The sequence below is a fragment of the Anopheles coustani genome, chromosome 2, assembly GCF_943734705.1.
Source record: "Anopheles coustani chromosome 2, idAnoCousDA_361_x.2, whole genome shotgun sequence".
NCBI lineage: Eukaryota > Metazoa > Arthropoda > Insecta > Diptera > Culicidae > Anopheles > Anopheles coustani.
In genome coordinates, this window is record NC_071289.1 from 39,262,469 (window position 1) to 39,281,384 (window position 18,916).

An 18,916-nucleotide genomic window follows, 5' to 3' on the forward strand; every position below is an offset into this window, starting at 1 on the left:
GGCGACGGACCGAAGTCGGTCTTCTGCCACAACTCGTCGCCGCGAACCTTGTCGGCGTGCAGATTTCGCCATTTTGCAGCTAAAGGTCCAATTACCGGCGAAGGACATTCGTCAAATTTTGCAGCTCATTAGCTACCCTCCTCGTCGGCTCTCTCGTTGCCGATAATTCTTTCGTCCCAGTTTGCGTTGCATAGGTTTTTTTTCTGCCTACCAGACCGAACCAACCGGCTACGAAGACTGACAGAACCAACAAGTCGCACACAAAGACACACTTTTCTTTGCTGGCGTCCGAGCCCCAAGACTAATTTGTCCGCGCGTAGCTTCGAAGAGCTTGCTGTAAACGGTCAGCTTAACACCGAGTGGAGCTCGGTTTGCTTCATAGGAGAAAAAAAACGGAGCAACAAAAAAGTAACTTTTCTTGCGCAAAAAAGGGGCTCACGGTTGCAGCCCTGTCTTGGGTTGCACAAATTAAAGGGTATGGTATTCTTTGCCGGCAGGAGTTGCCTAGTGAACTCAGCCGGTGCACCTCGGTGGTTGCACAGTAGGCGTAGGTCAGTTTTACTCCAAATAGCGATCACTTCGACCGCTACGCAATTTTCGTTTTTAATATCTCCAAAAAAGGCTGAACATTTCTTCAGAACAAAAAAGGTATTTCTTAAATTCCATAGCTTAGATTTGTGTAATCCGTTAACGACTACTTGTTAGTCAATTTTTTAACTATCTTTTGGCGTTTTTTGGTTTTTTATGCACCTCTAGTCGTTTGGTCTTTTGATGCATCAAAAACTAGTTTCATAACTTTTCGAATGTAAATTTTGGTATCACGGACCTATTTGCCATTACGACAGGCAGAAGCAAAACGGCTTAACCATTCGGTTCTTTGGGCTAGAAGGTCGCTTCAACTGGTCTTATACTATATAAAAAATGATGGACATTGTTAAACAGACGTGTCGATCGCAAGTGTTTTGGGTATGTTTCAGTATATTTAAAATGTTTTGGGGTCCCTAAACTACTACAAAACGCCATATCGTGGCTGAAAATCAGCGAGAAGGCTATACACAAAGTCGCTGTTCTTGCTTATCTCTTTCAACTACAACCAATCGAAAAAAACATTCACAACTCTTAAAGGTAGGACCTATTCCAACTTTGTAAAGCCCAAAAAGAGTAGCATTTGGTTATAAAGGCTACACAACAATCGGCTATGGGCCAACAAGTACCTTAAGGACGCCTTACTGGCCGACGGGATATTTTTTCAAAGTACTATAGGAATGTAAATTTACAATAAAATTTAATTGTGACTAGTTTTTTTGTGTACTCCATGCGACTATTATGTTTTCTTCCCTAACCATACATATAACATCCCCAAAGACCCTTTGAGGTGTTAAAAGAGAAGGAAGGCTCCAATCAAACGACAATGAGATCACGTGAAATCCATGGATGTTTCTGGTAATTCATAGTGTATTTAGATAAAATGATTCTGTATTTCAAAATAGTAAACTCTACGCTGTTTCATGTGTTTCATGTACCCTGATTCCCTACTTAACACGTTGATTGCTATGTCAAACTAAAAAAAAACTGTTACAGTTTTCGGTTAATTCATTATTATATTGAAATGTCTCTGCTCGATCAAACAAACTGCTCATTTTCGCTGCGTAAACCCTCAGTAAAAACAACGATTCCCCATCGCCCATATCACTCCATCCCACGAAACACGGATGTTTTGCTGCAGTTTAATTTCCTCCCACATATCGGACACACCGATGGCGATAAAAGACAAAATCCCACCTTTGATTTCGTGCGTCACACAAAAGCATTCCACAGAAGGACAAGTGAGTGTCAATCAGGTTAGGACTGCTTGTTACTGATGCTTGTTGCTGCTGGTGTTGCTGTTGCTGCCGTCAGTTGTCAGCAGTGGGCCTGATAAGCGTAAATGATCGGTTTTGGTCCGAAACCCACCTCCGCTAGGCGCTGCAGAGGCGCTGCATAAGCCTTCGGGGCAGCGCATTCGTTCGCCTTCTTTTTGCCTCATTTCCATCACTGTTCGAGCCTGTCTGGACTTTTACGTATTTGCCGTCTGGTTTCCTTTTTCGCCTATTTGTTTCGATTCGCTTAACTTTTTCTATTCGCGACCGGAGTTGTGTGCGACTAATTTGTTGCTAAATGTCGGTTCCATCATCCGAGCATCATCTGGGTTGAAAGAGTTTTGTTTTTCGCGCACACGACCGTCGACGGCAGCAGCAGCCAAGAGCTATGGTAATCGCAATCTCGCCGTGCAATCGTTGCAAGCGGTTTGCTGCAGTTTGCTGCACAGCGAGGCGTTTGCGTCAGCTTCGTCAGCTGTGGCTCTCTTTGGCGGGCCCCGCGAGGCATCGGATTAGTTCTGGCAGCTGTGAGGTGAGAAACAGTGAAACCTCACACCAGTCGGGTGCAGCGGTCCTCCGTCACCATCGGACGGAGGATGATTGGTTTGCGGGCTGTCATTAAGATATACCTTTGCCTCGACGAGCGCATTCCCCGTGCGGGGTTGCGTAAGATTTGCAGTTGAAATGGCATGAAATCTATACACGGTCGGTCTTGCGATCGGGAGGATGGGAGTTGAAAAACTCCCGACACACTGGAAGAGGCCAAGCGACGTCATCGTAGCGTCAGTTGAAACTGGATGTAACTTGATTAATTGTAATCACATTCAGCCTCGCGGCATTCCCCTCCCTGCAGGCAGGGGGGTACATCGCACGGTGGGATGATGTGCCTGTTAATCGATTTGCAATGATAATTCGAAATACGTTGTGTAAAGCCATGTGCTACTTGATCAAGTTATCATGTAATTCTTTGGAAAAATGCTAAATACTTTGTACGCTACGAAAATGTCGGTTCTGTCACATTAATGATTTATTTAGCACGTGACACAATGAATCAAAGTGGAACATGTTTGTTTATTTCTCCCTGCACGTTACAGTTATAGAAAGCCCACAACGAATGTTGCGAACCGAATCTGAGTCTGAAACAAACAAAGAACTGTCCAAAGCCTCAAACTGCGGAAAACCAAACATTCCGAATGCTTTGGACAATTTGAAACAGCTTAGAGGTTAACACTAAACGCTCCCTTAACTCAAAGGGAGACTGTATGGTTTTGTTATTTTTCAACAGAAAATAACTTGTCTGTTGACAAATTACAACACGAAATCTAAAATTGTCAATTGACTGCTTTAATTTGTAATCTGATTCAGTCGCTAGAAGAGAAATGCTTGCGCTACAACTAGTCTTGATTTGATATTAGGTTGAAATAGTTTTAATTTTCGGTACATCGATGTGCAATATTTGGCCCTCCAAATTTATAAAATTGATTTTATCCAATATTCAGCATTAAACTACGTTAAAAGCATAACAAAAAGTAATTCTAAACCAAACATTTTCGTAAGCAGTTCTTTTTTTTTTGGTTGGTCCAGGCAAAGTTCATTTGCATAAAACATAAATGCAGTTCTTTCAAACGGAAATATAGTTTTTTTCCACTGATAGATAAAAAAATAAACTAAGTCGGTATCCACATAGAATAACTGAAAGTTCTTTAAGCTTGAAATAGAAATGAAGATGGAAGAAGTTACTTCCCTAAATGAAGAAGTTGATAAATTATAATGGTTCGATTTGTTTTTCAAACCAAAACGCACATTTACCTTTAAATTTACACTGCTAGCAGGATTAAAATTATACTGGACACACGAACGAAATGAAATCTAAACATTCTGTTAGGTTTCCATCTTTCAAAATAAGACTAGCAATAGTTTGTTATTGAACTTGGAATCGGTTTGTAAAGTACTTCAACCTCAGGATACCAGTTGAATGAAATACACAAACACTCGATCACGTGGATGAAGCGAATAAGGAAGCAACTCTCGCAACATGCCATGCTAAACACAATAATTAAAACCTTTTCGAAACTATTCATCTTCCGATCGCCTTCACACCTTCGCATCGTGTCGCACGAAATGTTTGCGAAGCGTTGCGAACAGATCTATCGGACCGAACACGCACCAAAGTCGGTGTCGGTTTCGCCATCCATGAGTCAACCGGAGCAACCCTTTTATCCTATTCGCCAAAAAGGTGGCGAAGGAAAAAGCCAAAACATACCAACCGCCAAACCGGCAAACCGGTGGCGACAAACAGTCTGTTCGAGTCAGTCGGGTGCCTTTTGGGCTGTTTCCTCAGTGTCGCTGGACACGCACGACCGCCGAGCGGCCCACATAGATGTTTCTTTCCAACTTAGCATGAAGTTGTTTTTGCTGATAATTTGATTAGCGCTAATTGCATTAGGAGTAGCCCGCGCGCGATCGGCTGCGGAGCACACTTTTAAGTCGAACCTGGCGTTGCCGGGCGCCCGGGGGACATTTTAAATCCGGCACCCGAGGCGGGGAGAAACTTCTCGTACCCTCGTAATGACCTCCCTTGGCTCTACCTGGGCAGGGGGTATCGCCAAAGTTTGTCTGTAATGATAAACTTACGCTACCTCCGGTGACATATGCGCCCGTTAGGTCAGGGACCGCACGGCGAAAGCGCTTCCAGCATATTACTACATTTCGGAATACCTACATGCAACATGGATGGATGTACATAGAAACGAGAGTGCATTACGAGAGTGTGTTACGAGCACGCTGCGACGCTTACGACACACAATGGCACAAAACCAAAAACCAAAAACACTGACCTGCAACGAGAGAGAAGAGAGTGATGTTAGAAAAACGGCTTTCCACCGAGGGGCGGGAGGGAGGACGAGGTGCATGAGACACGTCGCACGTCATCGTGTTTACTATGTAATGGATTTTTCTTTTTTCCCGCTGGCCTGGCAGCTCCAAACCCCTTTTCCCCGCACATAACCGGCATAACAACTACTAGAGGCTCCTCGAATGGCATTCCGAAACAAAACCAAACATTTTTCATCAAAACGATCATAAAACAGGATAAAACAGTTTCGACTCCCGTGTGTATGTCCCCAAGAGTGTCCTTCTTTTCCGGCGAGGGACCCTGTTTTGTGTGAGCGTTTTTCTATGTGTGTATGTGCGTGTGTGAAGGTGTTAGTTTACAGAGTTTGAAAAGGTACACGGTGAAAAGAACCCCCGGCAAAGAAACAACAACAAACATCAACAAGCTAGCGAAGAAGAAGGAGCAAGAAGAGAAGAAAAAATCAGAACAGTTTCAGTTCCTTATTCGGAGTACGGGGTTTCGATAAATTAGTAAAAAAACAAAACGCACACAAATCGGTAGCTTGAACAGGTGGCAACAACACAGAAAACGATGGCGCAACGTAGTTTATTGAGAGTCCCGATGATGGCGGGCTCATTAGGAGTAGAAATAAATGACATCCCGATATGCGACGAAGAATTGGCTTTTCCGTACTTTGGTTGCGAATGAGAAGATCGATGAAGAGATCGCTGAGAACACGACAGTGGCTTCCGAGCAGCGGATGCGCCAGGGTTAGCAATGCGGCACCTCACAACAACAGCGCGCATTCGGTTACACGATGCCTTTTTTGAGGTTATGTCAGTATGAAAGTAGGAGGCACCCCGGTTGTTTCGAGACAAGAAAGCAGAAAACGGAACGAACGTCAAACCTTGAGTGTTCTCCACCGGAAGAAGCGCCACCGGCATGCAGAAGGGAGGGCGATGCGGCACGGCTGACACGGCCACTACCACCACCACCACCACCACCACCGCCAGCACCACCACCATACGACGGTCCGAGTGTGTTGACGAAGCGGGGCGGGCTTCCGACCGGAGTGGTTCCGGCCATGAAGGCCGGACTCGAGCGACCCGAGGCGGGATGGGACTGGGAGCCGGCGTACAGCTCCAGGTCGGCCGCCATCGCCATATTGATCATACTGCCCGCCTTGTTCAGCCGGAACCCCCCGCCGACCACCATCGAGGAGGCGCGCACCGGGCCGTTGATGCCTCCGAGCTCTTCCTTGATCAGATCCTGCACGCACCGGTGCGGATAGGTGTCCGTGCAGGCGCTCACGCTGTTACTTCCGGTGAAGTTACCGAGCAGGTTGGTGGCCGCCCGGCAGTAGCCCGTCGAGGGGCTGGCCAAGGTGTCGGCCATTTCCGGCAGCTCGCGGCACGGTCCGAGCGTTCCGAACGAGCGATTGAGGGACGCTCCGGCGAGCCGGTTCGAGACGGCCGTGGCCAGCGTCGGCGTGGGCTTCATCAGATTCTGGATGCTCTTGCCGAGCGCGATGTCCGTGTAGACATTGCTGTCCTGCTGTGCGGTCGTTACGGTGGTGGGGTTGTTGTTACTACTAGTAGTGTTACTATTGCTACCGCTTACGACAACATTGAAAGCGCCCGCTCGGGGCTGGAACGGTTGTCGCTTGCTGGCCGCCACCTGCTGCTCGAGAAGGTTCTGTGCCAGGTCCTTCCGCAGGGACTCCTTGGCGGCGCCCCCCATCGAAGGGGGCAGCGAGTAGGCTTTGGGCAGCTTCTCCGAGCCTTCGGCGTGAGCGCCCGAGGGGGGCAGGTGCGGTACGTAGTGCTGCGGGGGATACTGGGGGTGTGGCTGGAGTGGTGGCCTGTGGGCCTGTGGGGTCTGTGTCGGAAGGATACTTCGGTCGGGGGAAGCATTTCGAAGGAAGCCTGTAGGCAGAACGTTTGCGGCGTTTGTCTGTTGGTGTTGGTGTTGTGGCTGTGGTGGTTGCTGTGGTTGCTGTTGTTGCTGTGGCTGCTGTTGCGACTGCGACTGCTGTTGTAGCGCAGGCGGTTGTTGCGCCGACTGCAACGCGTTGCTATAGACAGACGAAACAATCGAGTTCAGAAGAGAGAAAGGAAACAACAGTTCAACACCGATCAGCCACACGCACACCGAACGCATACACGCACACAGCACCGCGCCCCAAGCCTTGCGACCCAAGCCCCGTGGAGGATGTGAGGGGTAAGTGGGGGCTGCGGAGCAGGAGGGTTTGGTAGGATGTGGATGTGCTTTCGACTCCTGTTCCGGCACATGCAACTGCAACTATGGATGCAACGTGGTTGCTTCGGTTCGGATGAGAGCATGACTCCTCCTTTCGATCGCAGGAAGCCGCCACGAGGGCGGGTAATGGGGGTGGTGTGGTCCGTGATGGTTCACGCACGATGAGGCCACGCGAAAGCGAAGCGAGAAGCGTCCTCGGTTGTTGTCGGCGAAAAGCAAGCACAATCGGGAACACATATGAACGCGGCTTATTAGATGCCCCAGATGCAACGGATTAATGGATGGAAAGCGATGAGACTCCATGGACACATACACACATACACCTCTGAGTGTCCCCTCGGACGCTTAGTACCATCCTAGTATCATCCTAGTACCATCATCCAGCAGCATTAGTAGTTAGCACGAAAATGAGCGCAATTCTTCCGAAGGCGGAAGCAACATCCAGAAGAGTTTCGTCGTGATGAGCATTCCCGCATTGGCAACATACAACATACACATGTCATGGTGATGGAGGACAGATTGTCAAGCGATGAGTCGAGTAATGCAACTTTCTATACATTAATGTTGGGTTTCCTCCTCCTATGTTGGAAGTTGAGTATCCACTTGTTTGAACTCGATCCTTTGCTTTGCTAGAGACGAACCTTTATTCTTCCGAGAACCTTGCTTTCCTTCCGAGAACAAGCTAGTTTACAATGTATTCGAAGGATGTTGGGTTTGCAATGCGTTGGACTCTGAAGACTGAACCAGAAAATCCTTCATGTATCTTGACGAAGCTTTAGGAAGTATCTCTACCACTGTTTTCCTAAGGACACCATTGTAACGTAACATATTTGGATCCATTATGGTAGAAAATTAAAGTAGAATAAAACTAAAACACTGAACCTTACAAATGGTGTCTACTTTACCGGATTGCAGGAGTTGCAACTCGTGGATTTTGTCAAATACATAGAACATAGAGATGGCTTTTCTAATTAGTCAATTGATAATGACCAAACTAGTTTTAACAAATAAAAAATAAAGAAAACGCTTTTTGAAACACAGTTTAAAGATTCAATATGCACTAAGAAAAAGATACTCTAATTGCATGGTATGGAAATCGAAATTCAACTTGAAATAATCGTACTTCCATTCAATATGACTGAATCGTGGATAATGCTAAAATAATGCCTATACGTACAACAGTGGAGGCGCTGACCGTACATTGTTCAAAACGTATATGTTTCTTAGTCGGCATCATATAGGACTAACGATATACATTATCCGTACATTGCTCGATCATTTATACGTATGCATAAAGCAAATCGTATTACATTCTTAATCGGCACCATATTCAATAAACAATATATATTGCTCGTACATTGTCTATTCATAATGCGACTCCGACTCGAAATATGATTTGAGAAGAATGATTTGAGATTAAATTCATACAACTTTCTGCGACTTCATGTTGTGTGGGTTAACTATTGTGGGCAACCAGCGTTCCAACGTTGATATGTGGACATCAGTCTTTAGATATGTAGAAGTATTTCTGTATTCTAGAATGGCGTTCTATATTTTTATTGCAATAGAACACGCAGTCTTTTATCGAATGTGTGGATAAATTATCTAAAATTAAAGAGGATAACAAAATAAGGTGTTTTATAAAAGGGACATTTTGCCATTTGCTTAAAGCTCCTTAGACAACCGCATAGTAAATCAAACGTGATTATTTTGTCAAAAAAAAGACTTCCGTATGTGCTACTTAGGTTTTCGATACTTTTATAGTGATTTGTTGTTATTGTTAGTTATCCATTCGATAGTTTAAATGGAAAAAACACAAATTGCATTTTGATGCAATCGATAAAACATGTGACTGTAACAATTGATCGATAACAGCTGCAAAAATGCATGAAAAAATTCTGAAATATTAAAAAAGGAGGAAAAACCAGCCATCGATTTTTCCAGTGTCACTTACATCACCATTGTACATAAGCCTTTCTGTCCCCGCTCCGTTCACGACGGAAATTAAATCTGACATTTGCGCGGGGATTGTTTTTCCTCGGCACAATAACATCCTAAATAGACTAATAAAAATTATTCTTCCCAGCTCCTTCCCGGCCCGACGATTTTCCGTGATGTGTAAGACGACAGTTTCGCTTGTATAACAAGCGGGGCAATTCCCGCTAACTACTACCGTGCACGCGAACCTCAGTTCTGTCAGTGTGTATGGATGGCCAAATCGGTCACGATCGTTGGTGATTTATTTCAGTTACTAGCACACACCAACCGTGAAAAAGCGCGCGCGCGTACGTTCGGCGATGCGAAAAACCTCCCGGACCCTTTTGTCGAAGAAGCGGGTAGAAGTCGATTTCCTAATCGCAGTTCGAAGACTTCGTACACACGTTTGTGTGTGTGTGTGTGTTTTTTTTGTGCCACCATCTTTGTTGTTGTTTGGCAAAATTGCACACAAGCACATTAGATTCATTGCTACAATTAGTTTTAACGATGAGCCACCGGCCGCCGAAGGTACAATGCAATGCTGGCACAACATATGTATGGCCCCGCTGTTCTTGCGGACCGATCTCCGAACCGGGTGAACGGCAGAGACCTTGCCGCCGCCGATCGAGCCCGGTCGGTAAAAATGATAATGAGTAGCAACGGGCGCAGCAAGCAGCACATGCTGCAGTGAACCAAGCGGCAACGTTTAATGTTTCAGAGCCCTAACTAGGGCCTATTAGACTGGCGATTACTGATTAATGCTCTGATAGAAACATCATAGACGTTTGTTGTCGTTGCGCTGAGTTGATTGACGGTACGGTGATGATCGTTTGTTAAGCCGAAACTCTGTCGTCCTTTTTGCGTAACACGGTCCAGTGCGCGTTGCACATTGCCTTGGGTTTGCAAAGTGATAGGAGGTTGCATCACTCCAGCGTCATTCCAGCGTAGAATGAACCAATCCTTCGGATGAAGGCAGAAAACAGATACCAAAGAGTGTCGCTATTTACATCCACCGTTAAGAGCAGATTGGTGTAGTGCCCATTCCCAATTCGACACCATTAATGCAAAACCACTCGCGGTAAATAGTGGTCGGAAGAAAGACAACCGAAGGAAAAAGCTTAAGCTGATCGTCTTAAAAACATGCCAAACACGCACTCACTCCATTTTGTATAGGTGGACAACCGAACCGGGCACATTCGGTCATTTTATTTATCACCGCCGCAAGTTGTTGTTCGTTCGGGAACGTTCGAACATTATAAACAAACTATCCGGTGGTTGGCACTCGGCCAAGCCGACTCCTTTTTCCGCTGCACAGTTGTCTGCGGTTTCCTTCTTTTTCGTATTGGCGTGCCGAAGTAAACACACCATCGGAAGACCAAAGATTCAGGTGATCTCATTGACGGTGGCGGTGATATCATTGTTATGGCCGTCCGCTGCTCGGACACACGGGGCCCACGGAAATGTTTGGCATCGGTGTACGAGACGGTGACGTTTGCGGCCAAACCTCTTCTGGAAGAGTTTTTACTTACAGAAAACACCTGAAACTCGATGACGAAACTGGAGAGAGAGAGCAAACACAGTACCCGTAGCAAAGTGGGTTTGGCTTCATTTGCATGTTCAAGCGACAATTTTTGCCAGAGAGCGCTGTATTTGTCATGAGATTTAATCTTGGGTCTGACGAAACGCATGACGATGACCGGTTTTGATTAAACAATCAAGCGCACAATTATTTACTTCGACAGTTATGATCCAATACCTTTTTTTAATGAAAAAGTCAACTGATTTTCTAAACGACTTTACGAGCGCTATTTGACAAACAAAAACATGAAATGCTTCATCACTTAAATAAACATAAAGAAATAAATACCAGAACACTGCACCAACGCAGTTTAGTGTTGAGTATTCTATTTGAGAACAGTGGCTGCAGATTCCAAATTGAAATTCAAAATTTGCTCACTATTAAAACATGGAGTATCAATCTGATTTGAATTTTTGTTGACATTATTTGGTTTGCTAACATTGATAAATGCTAATATTCGTTATATAAAAAAACACACACAAACTTTGTTGTTCAACCAGTTCAACAGTCGTTCGACCATGTAAAGCGTTTTTTTTTGTGAAATCCCTCGCAAGAAGAGAAACACAATCTCTCCATTGCGACGCTAGCGCCACTACGGCGTTTTCCGTAACCAACTGCTAGCGAAGACACTTCGCGTCCCGTTCCGAACCGTTTCAGATGAACCGGTTGAGATTTAAATATATAACCGGTTTCGCCGTTGAAGCGGTTGTATGTTTTTTTTGTTTTTTTTTAAACTAATCATCAAATACATTTGCTAATGTTCCATAATTCAGATAGTTTGATAAATAATTAAGGTACACGTTACGTTGATTAAATTTAAAATGATGAATTAGAGTACAATAATAAGGTAAAATCGATTCGGGAGGATAAAATAAATACTGTTTCCTGGTGCTATGGAAAAAGGAAACAATGTAGAGTACAACCCACTTAGGCTTGTAAAACAGCACTATCTCCAGAGGGCGGCATAAAAGGAGACCCTTTCAACACGTTTAGATAAACAAGTTCAAGGTGCTGCAAGATACATTTTAGCACTATCGCGTTAGCGTTAGACAGCTACAACCCTTTTCTTGCGGTGCGATATATGTATTTTGAAATCGGTGCCAGAACGGTCTGGTCGGTTTGCCAATTCGGAAACAACATTTTATCTGTCAAGAGATGGATCGCGCATTGTTTTAGTACAGGGTGGTGAGGCCGGTCATGCGCTCACCCATTGACGCTGTACCGAAAGGAGGGGTTCGTTCCGTTTTGTCAAGTGGAAAACGAAAAGGACACGATCGCACGATGCGGTGCCACCTACCGAGTAGTCGGAACTGGTTGTTCTTCCTCCACGCGGTCGATCAGGTTGCTTCTTCGCTTGGATCTGCTCCATACGTGTGCCATGATTTGCGACGTTTAGCATCGTCTTGCACTTAGCAGTGTAGTGTAAAACGTCACAGTATTTAATTTAAACAGGAACTTTGCACAACACCAAACATCTATATGCAACGCCGCCCTAACGTATTAGGCAACTCCCGTGCTCTAGAACTGTTGAATTCTTAGTTCCGGTTCGACCGAGCCGGTGTGAGACGACAGATTTCTCAGTCTCAAAATATAGAATGTTCTTATGCCGACACCCGCACGGTTCGCACAGCATCGAACTTGGATATTGCACAAAGCAAAAATCAGTAAACCCGCGCACCTTCAGTTCGATTCTGATTTACTTGTTTCCTACGCTTTTCTCGAGTGCCATTTCCATTTGTGTACACCAAGCCACAACCACTTCGCGTTCGATCAGGTCCGCGTCCCTGCAAACCACTGGCGATCCGTCCACGGCGCACTTGCCCGCGTTCCGTTGTTGCCTTATTGGTAGTGGGAATCGATCGATCGAAGGCCTTCGCCGCCCCAGCTCGTGGGTGCAAGTGTACCGACCGCACCCTGCACTACCAGGCAACGTCGAGATCCTAGACGATCCTCTGAGGAAATCGCGTCTCCTCGCGCTGATGACGCTGTTGTCGAACATCGTCGGTTCGCGTGCTGCTGCAGATGATCATTCGATCTCGGCTTCAGAACAAGCAGCATGCCTGACACATCCCCCCCATCCCGGCCTTCTGACGGGCTCCGTTGCCCTTTGCACCCTCGCGTCCGGTTCCATCGTCAGTGAATAACTATCGCCGAGATAGGGGGAAGGAAACCCGAAACAACAACATGTTGCTCGGGTCTAATCGCGAGGAAAAGGGTCCCCGGTGCACGCTCTGGTCGTGATCGCTTGTCAACACACGGCGTAGACGCTGCAGAGCCGAGCATGTTGACGACGACGACGGAAGGATGAACGGTGAGAGCAGCATTGCGATTGGGGATTTATATTTGGTTCGATGGATGCAGAAGCTGCCAAGTGAGGTTCGCTCCCTTTCGGTCGGGACAACGCGGCAGGAAGGCCGCTAGAAGCCGACGGTAGCATACGGCGGCATTCAGCTCGTTAGTGCAATATAAGTGGCGCGGACGCATACGCCAACCAACGGATTATACACTATTTTTAGCCGGCTTGTTATCAACTTCGGGCAGTCAGGTCGCCTCTCCATTATCACTCCCGCCAACCGCCCAGGGCCCGCTTCCTACCCCGATACGGCCAATCATCCAATATATAAGACTAAATCGCGCATCCTTCTCTCCCTGCCAACACCACCACTGTGACAACTACCGCAATAGCTCAACGGCGATCAAGCCGCGGCCAACCGTGGCCGGGCAAATTAGTGGATGGACAATCAAGTCCTCCCTCCTCATGCCTTCCTGTTTCGTTTCGCCACAGCCTTTCTCACACGGTCGAGCGCCGCCGGCAGCACACCGGCAAACCGGGAGAAGACAGAAAAAGATGATTGAATTAAATTGAAGTCTTCCCCCTTCACGTTGGGTTGACGGAAGAGTTATGTCGCGCGGGTAGAGGCGCAGAGCAAAGGTATCATTCAAAGCCCGCTTTGATGTTCTTTGACGAATATCTATTGTGATGGTTATTAAGACAAAACAAGTGTATTTCTGAAGCAAACGATCATTTCTCTCGCCATTATAGAGTAAAGTGAGGGTAATGTGAACCTGTCTAGTGAAAATGAAACCAAGTATACGCAATACTAATAAATGAGTAGAGGCGATGTACATAACAGGACGTTCCACTCATTACTAACTGTCAAACCCCTTCTGAATCTTGAACCAGAATTCAAATGTAATTAAAATGTAAAAGTGTATATGTGTAAAATGAATTTTAGATACATTGAAACACACCAGAAAACTAGAAGTTATAGTAAAGGTCTAATTTACCGAATGAAGCTCCGAACGAAAGTATTAATAGCGCAGTTAATTTTCGTAAAACAGATTACAGATTGTAACAAAAGAAAATGAGTTGTTATCACAAATCGTAAAAAACATAATCCTGAAGATGAAGCAATCATTTGAGGTTATCATGAGATAACGACACGATCTGTCAGCTTTCTCGACGCTACCCCTCAAACTCCCATACAAAAAGTAAACAACGTCAAGAATGTATCTACGTTTGAAACGTTAGCAACGCGCCCGGAGTTTCCGCTGATACAAAACGACGCGATGCGAACCCTAATTTGTTTCTGTATGACGGTTTGGCAGGACGCGGCGAGAAAACTGACAGATCGTGTCGTCGTCTCATAAAATGTTTGGAAAACCTTTTACTTTTGAACTATAACTTTTCGCTTCAATATTTTGATACCGTCTATCTAAATGCGCAACGCTATAAAATATGTTGATACCATTTGTCTATATGCTTGTTGTACAGCGGGTAAAATTCGCTTTGCAAATTATGCTCCGATCAGTACAGGCAATTTAGATTTTGGAATTTCAACAAAACACAAGGAGACGTAAGGATGATACGAAGAAAGAATCGCTTTCTGCAGAAACTTTTTAACATTCATTGATTAGTTTGCGTATCATTGAAAACGTATTTTGAGCCCGAGCTATTAAAAATGGTGATGTATATTGGTACAGGTTCCCCTACAAAAGAGCGCTTATATGAAAACGCGTTCACGGGAACAACTTCACTTAATCTACTGATTAATAGCTATTTTGATGGGTTCGCTCATTTTTAGCGAGAGGTTACCACGGGTGGAATTTCCCTCTTTACTGAGCGTAAACAGTGTACAGGGCCATAGTGTGGTCTTCCATTCTTTCGCCGGTGATTCACCCGAAGGTTCACCTTCGTCCAAATTCATCTCCCATGTGTCACGCGCGCTTGCATAGTTAAACACGGCTTCTGGCGCATTTTGCTCAAAACGCAGTGCCTCTCCATGAGTAAGGGTGTTTAAATTAACCTAAAGAAGATTACTCAACCTAAAACCCCGTTCGCTGAACGGCGCACGCACCGAAGAACTCCAGCAACGCCGGGTTATTCTGGGCTGGCTGTAAATTACCTTAGCGAAATGCGCCTCGGGATGCTGACGATCTTCGACGGTACGCCACCGATTGTTATCCTTCGTGCCGGCGGTGTTGACATGTTTTCGCAGGTCTGTTTAAACACACGAGCCGAGGAGTGTCCGTCGTGCCGCCGCCCGTCGGCCAGTAACATCGAGACACACGCGCTTGTTGCAAAAAGGTAGGGCTGGAAGAACTTCACGCGAAGGTCGAATGCTGACCGGACGGTTCGTTGTGTGCGGAGAAATTTGTTTGTGGCCCGGAAATCTCTCCAACACTGTTGGTCATAAAACGAGAGCCACCTACACGCTGGCCTGTGTTATCAGGAATTCGCGCAAATCACTGCTCCACGACTATCGCACTATCAGCCGTGCAGATACACAAAGACAGGACGGGATGTTGCAGCGTCGCCGGTGGAACTGGCGATCTTCATCTATCTGCCAGGGCGGGTCCCCGATCACCAGGAGGTGGAAAAGGCACACTTTGGCGATCGACGGCAACCTTCACGAATGACGATCATAAACAAGTGACAACACTGCGGATTCCGCCCTTTTCTGGTGCGCGCACAGAAAGGATTTCTCGTCGTTTCCGGAACAAAAACACACGGGAATCAAAACCACGATCCAACCGACGATAGGGGAGTACACGCGTCCGCACTCTCGGTACAACAGGTTCGCGTTACGCGCCGAGGGAAGCGCCAAAGAACAACACACGACAGCCACGGCGTAGGGAAAATGTTTGAATGAAGCGGGCGCGATTTACGCTGGTGCACTTTTACGAGTGTACACTACTCGCCGACGCCCGCTCTCGAGCTGCCAACACAAACCAAACCAGCCAAATCAGCGCGTCATTGTCAGCCCCCAGCAGCACGGAGATCATCATAATACACTATCTCTCGCGCGCCACCACTATTACCACGGGGCAGGAATATAAACAAAAACTGACCGACGGCGATCGACGTGACGGGATGGCCGGGCGGGCGGCGTAAATACATTCCATCAGAACTCACTACTGCTAGTACCAGAGCAAGCGCACAGGGTGACTCGGCGCTAGGAACTATTTTGTTCAAAGGCACTAGAAAAGTCGTCAGTATATTCAGTAACTGTCAGATATCAGTACGAATCGAAGGTGTTTCGATAAGGAGTAAAATCAGCAGCACCATTTTCTGTCTTCGTTCTTTTTCTCCGACATACGATCATGATCATCTGTAAAAAGACTAACCAAGTAGACTCCGCTTATAACACCTTGACTGCCACGTCTCCCGAATGTGGGTGACACTTCTTTAGCACAATCTTTTTCGATACAATTTATAACATTTATCAAACCGATGATTTTCGAAAGCCAAGCAAAGACTTAGCTTCCCAACGAGTTAGTTGATATTACTACAGTTTTTAAGTTGCATTTTCATTAATTTATGGGGCAAAAACTTTTTAGAACTAATAACAGCTGGCTAACAAAAATGCTAGTCATGGTAGTCAACGTGTTAATCCTGACTATTGTCAATTTTACATCAAACCGAAAGACTGCAAAATCTACAGAATTGAATATTGGTCCGTTTCAACATGTTTCAACACGAATCAGCAATAAATTACACCTACGATGAGGTGGGATTAATTTGCAAAACTGATTTGCTTTTTAATTGAGAGTAGTTATTTATTGCGTATTAACACGTTCAACGCCGATCGTGTTTAGAATATTTTTTTTAGTAATCCTTTTTGATTAAATTTGGATGTAAAACAAATACTGATTACAGAAACAAATACGGATGTAAAACAAATACAAATTAGTTTTTAAACAAATAACAGATAGACCAAGCTTTCGTAAGAATAAAATATAACCTTTACGAGAGCCTACGACTATATTAGTGTATTAATATATGAGATTCGTTCCGGATTGCTTGTCACCCAGTATATGGTCATTGGTAGCGAACGTGTTAAGTATTTATATACAAGGGAACTGTTAGTTCTATAAAAACTTTAAACGACAAGCGTCCTAAATTTTGGCTTCAAAATTATTAAGGCAGAATGAAACAGAATTTAAATTCTTGTCATTAATAATTCCACCTCTTCCAAATCATGGATCTCCAGTCATAGACGGAGCAAAAGATACATAAATGAGTCGGGTCGTGCACGTGTCTTGTTTACCAGTTTTTCTTCTTTACCGTATATGTCACATTATAATAATAAAAGATATATCATTACCCGTCTCACGAAAGCTGAATAATGTTAAACTGTACAAAAACTAAATCCACACGAAAGAACAACTCACATGTCACCATTTCTTCTACTCGGCACCTTTGTGCTACATCGTTTTCCACCGACAGCGATATGCTAATACGGGCAAGATCCAAATTAATTAGCAAATTGCAAAAACAACTGACGATGGTACACCTTCTGAATTTGGCCCTACATTCCCCTCACGTCCGCCAAAAGGGTGGAACGTGTTTGCACGGAGTGACAAAAGTGACCCCATCTAGCGTCCTCCTGCCCGCTTGTATGGGGGCGCACCCTGTGATTGCAGCACGCGTGTGGCACCGCTGCATCAGGAGGAGTTGATGATTCAATTCACCTAAGGGTATTAATGAGCCAGTGCCGCCACGAGTGGCTTCGGGAATAGTGCAGTGCGCGGATGTCCATGTACACTATTTCACACGTATTTCATCACGGACCGCCGGCCGCACTACTACTACTGCTACAACCACTACTGCTGTTACTACTTGCATCGAGCTGTTTGTGGCATCTTGCGAGCGATAGCAAACAACATCGAAGTGGAATAGCGCGTCGACGAGTCCCGTCCATTCCGTTACATGATCTCGCGCGTCCGAGGGGGTCGTAAGGCAGGCAGGCAACAAAACGGGCGGTAAGGCCAAGTCGATGGTGGCGGTGTCTATTGCACTTGATAAGATTACAAGTGCGCCGCGTGACATATGGCCACAAAGCGAGAGATTTCCCTAGTCGACCCCAGATGTCGCCAGAATCACGACTAGAACTGACTAGAACAGATAGCGTTGTAAATAATTTTAAGAAAGCAGATTGTAACTCAGTCCGGTGATCATTCACTTATCAAAATCTTTTCGTCGCCAGTGCATCCGAATGATCCTTTTTGAATTCGTTCAGTTTTAAACCCCGTCCATCGATTCAGTTACAACCTTTAATGCCTATTGCATAAATACGGGCGGAAGGATGACCAGCGGATTATTCGAATAGTCAATTTGTATTTTTCACGATCACTCATGGGGATCCTAAGCGGTAGAATGTACGGGGCCCCTACGCAATACCCTCTTTATCCTCCCATCTTAGCCCTACCTTATTGGTGCACATGCGGGATGGGAACAAAGGGTCAGAGAGGTCGCCCCACGACGACGATCATATAAAAAAAAATACCGTAAAAAATTATACAAGCAAATTTCGTCTTGTTTATATGCTTTTAAACAATGGAATTGTTAGAATTAATAAGTTTACTGGCTGACTCCTCGAAGTTTGATTTTAACAATCTTGTCTAACGATTCTTATTCAATAGTTAAAGCAGAAAAATTATATAATTTTACTTCACGCATTTAAATCCGTATAAAATATTCGTTTAAACACATACCTCGTTTTATTAACGATTTTTATTCAAAATTTTATGCAGCTTTTTCAAATGTATTGCAATAGCTAACAGGATATGTCAAAAACGCATTGGTTGCATTGAGTTTAAGTTTTTCAACGCATTGTTTTAATCCTATTCTTGATATGTTCCAAAATTCTGTTGTTTTGATATTCTTCAACTCTGATTATGTATGATCCTTATGGGCCATCCTTTCATTATTTCGTTACGGTTCTTAGCAATAATTTTTGTAGGATGCAGTAAAATTATCCATTTTTCCAATCCACACATTTTTTTTAAAGTATAAATCTTATGAACTTGGTCCTTGAAGGTTCGGGGCCCCTTGCGAGCTTGCGGAACCTCCGCGGCCGCTCAGTCCGCGCACCGCTAAATCCACCACTGCGATCACTGATGATC

General features: G+C 45.1%; 1 protein-coding gene across 1 annotated transcript in view; it reads right to left on the minus strand.

Moving 5' to 3' along the window:
- LOC131264372 (TSC22 domain family protein 1) overlaps positions 1 to 18,916 on the minus strand; it is a 55,847-nt gene that overhangs the window by 27,727 nt on the left and 9,204 nt on the right. Inside the window, exon 2 of the mRNA XM_058266674.1 lies at positions 5,600 to 6,766. Coding sequence (XP_058122657.1) covers positions 5,600 to 6,766 — 1,167 coding nt within the window. The remainder of the gene's footprint in view (positions 1 to 5,599; positions 6,767 to 18,916) is intronic.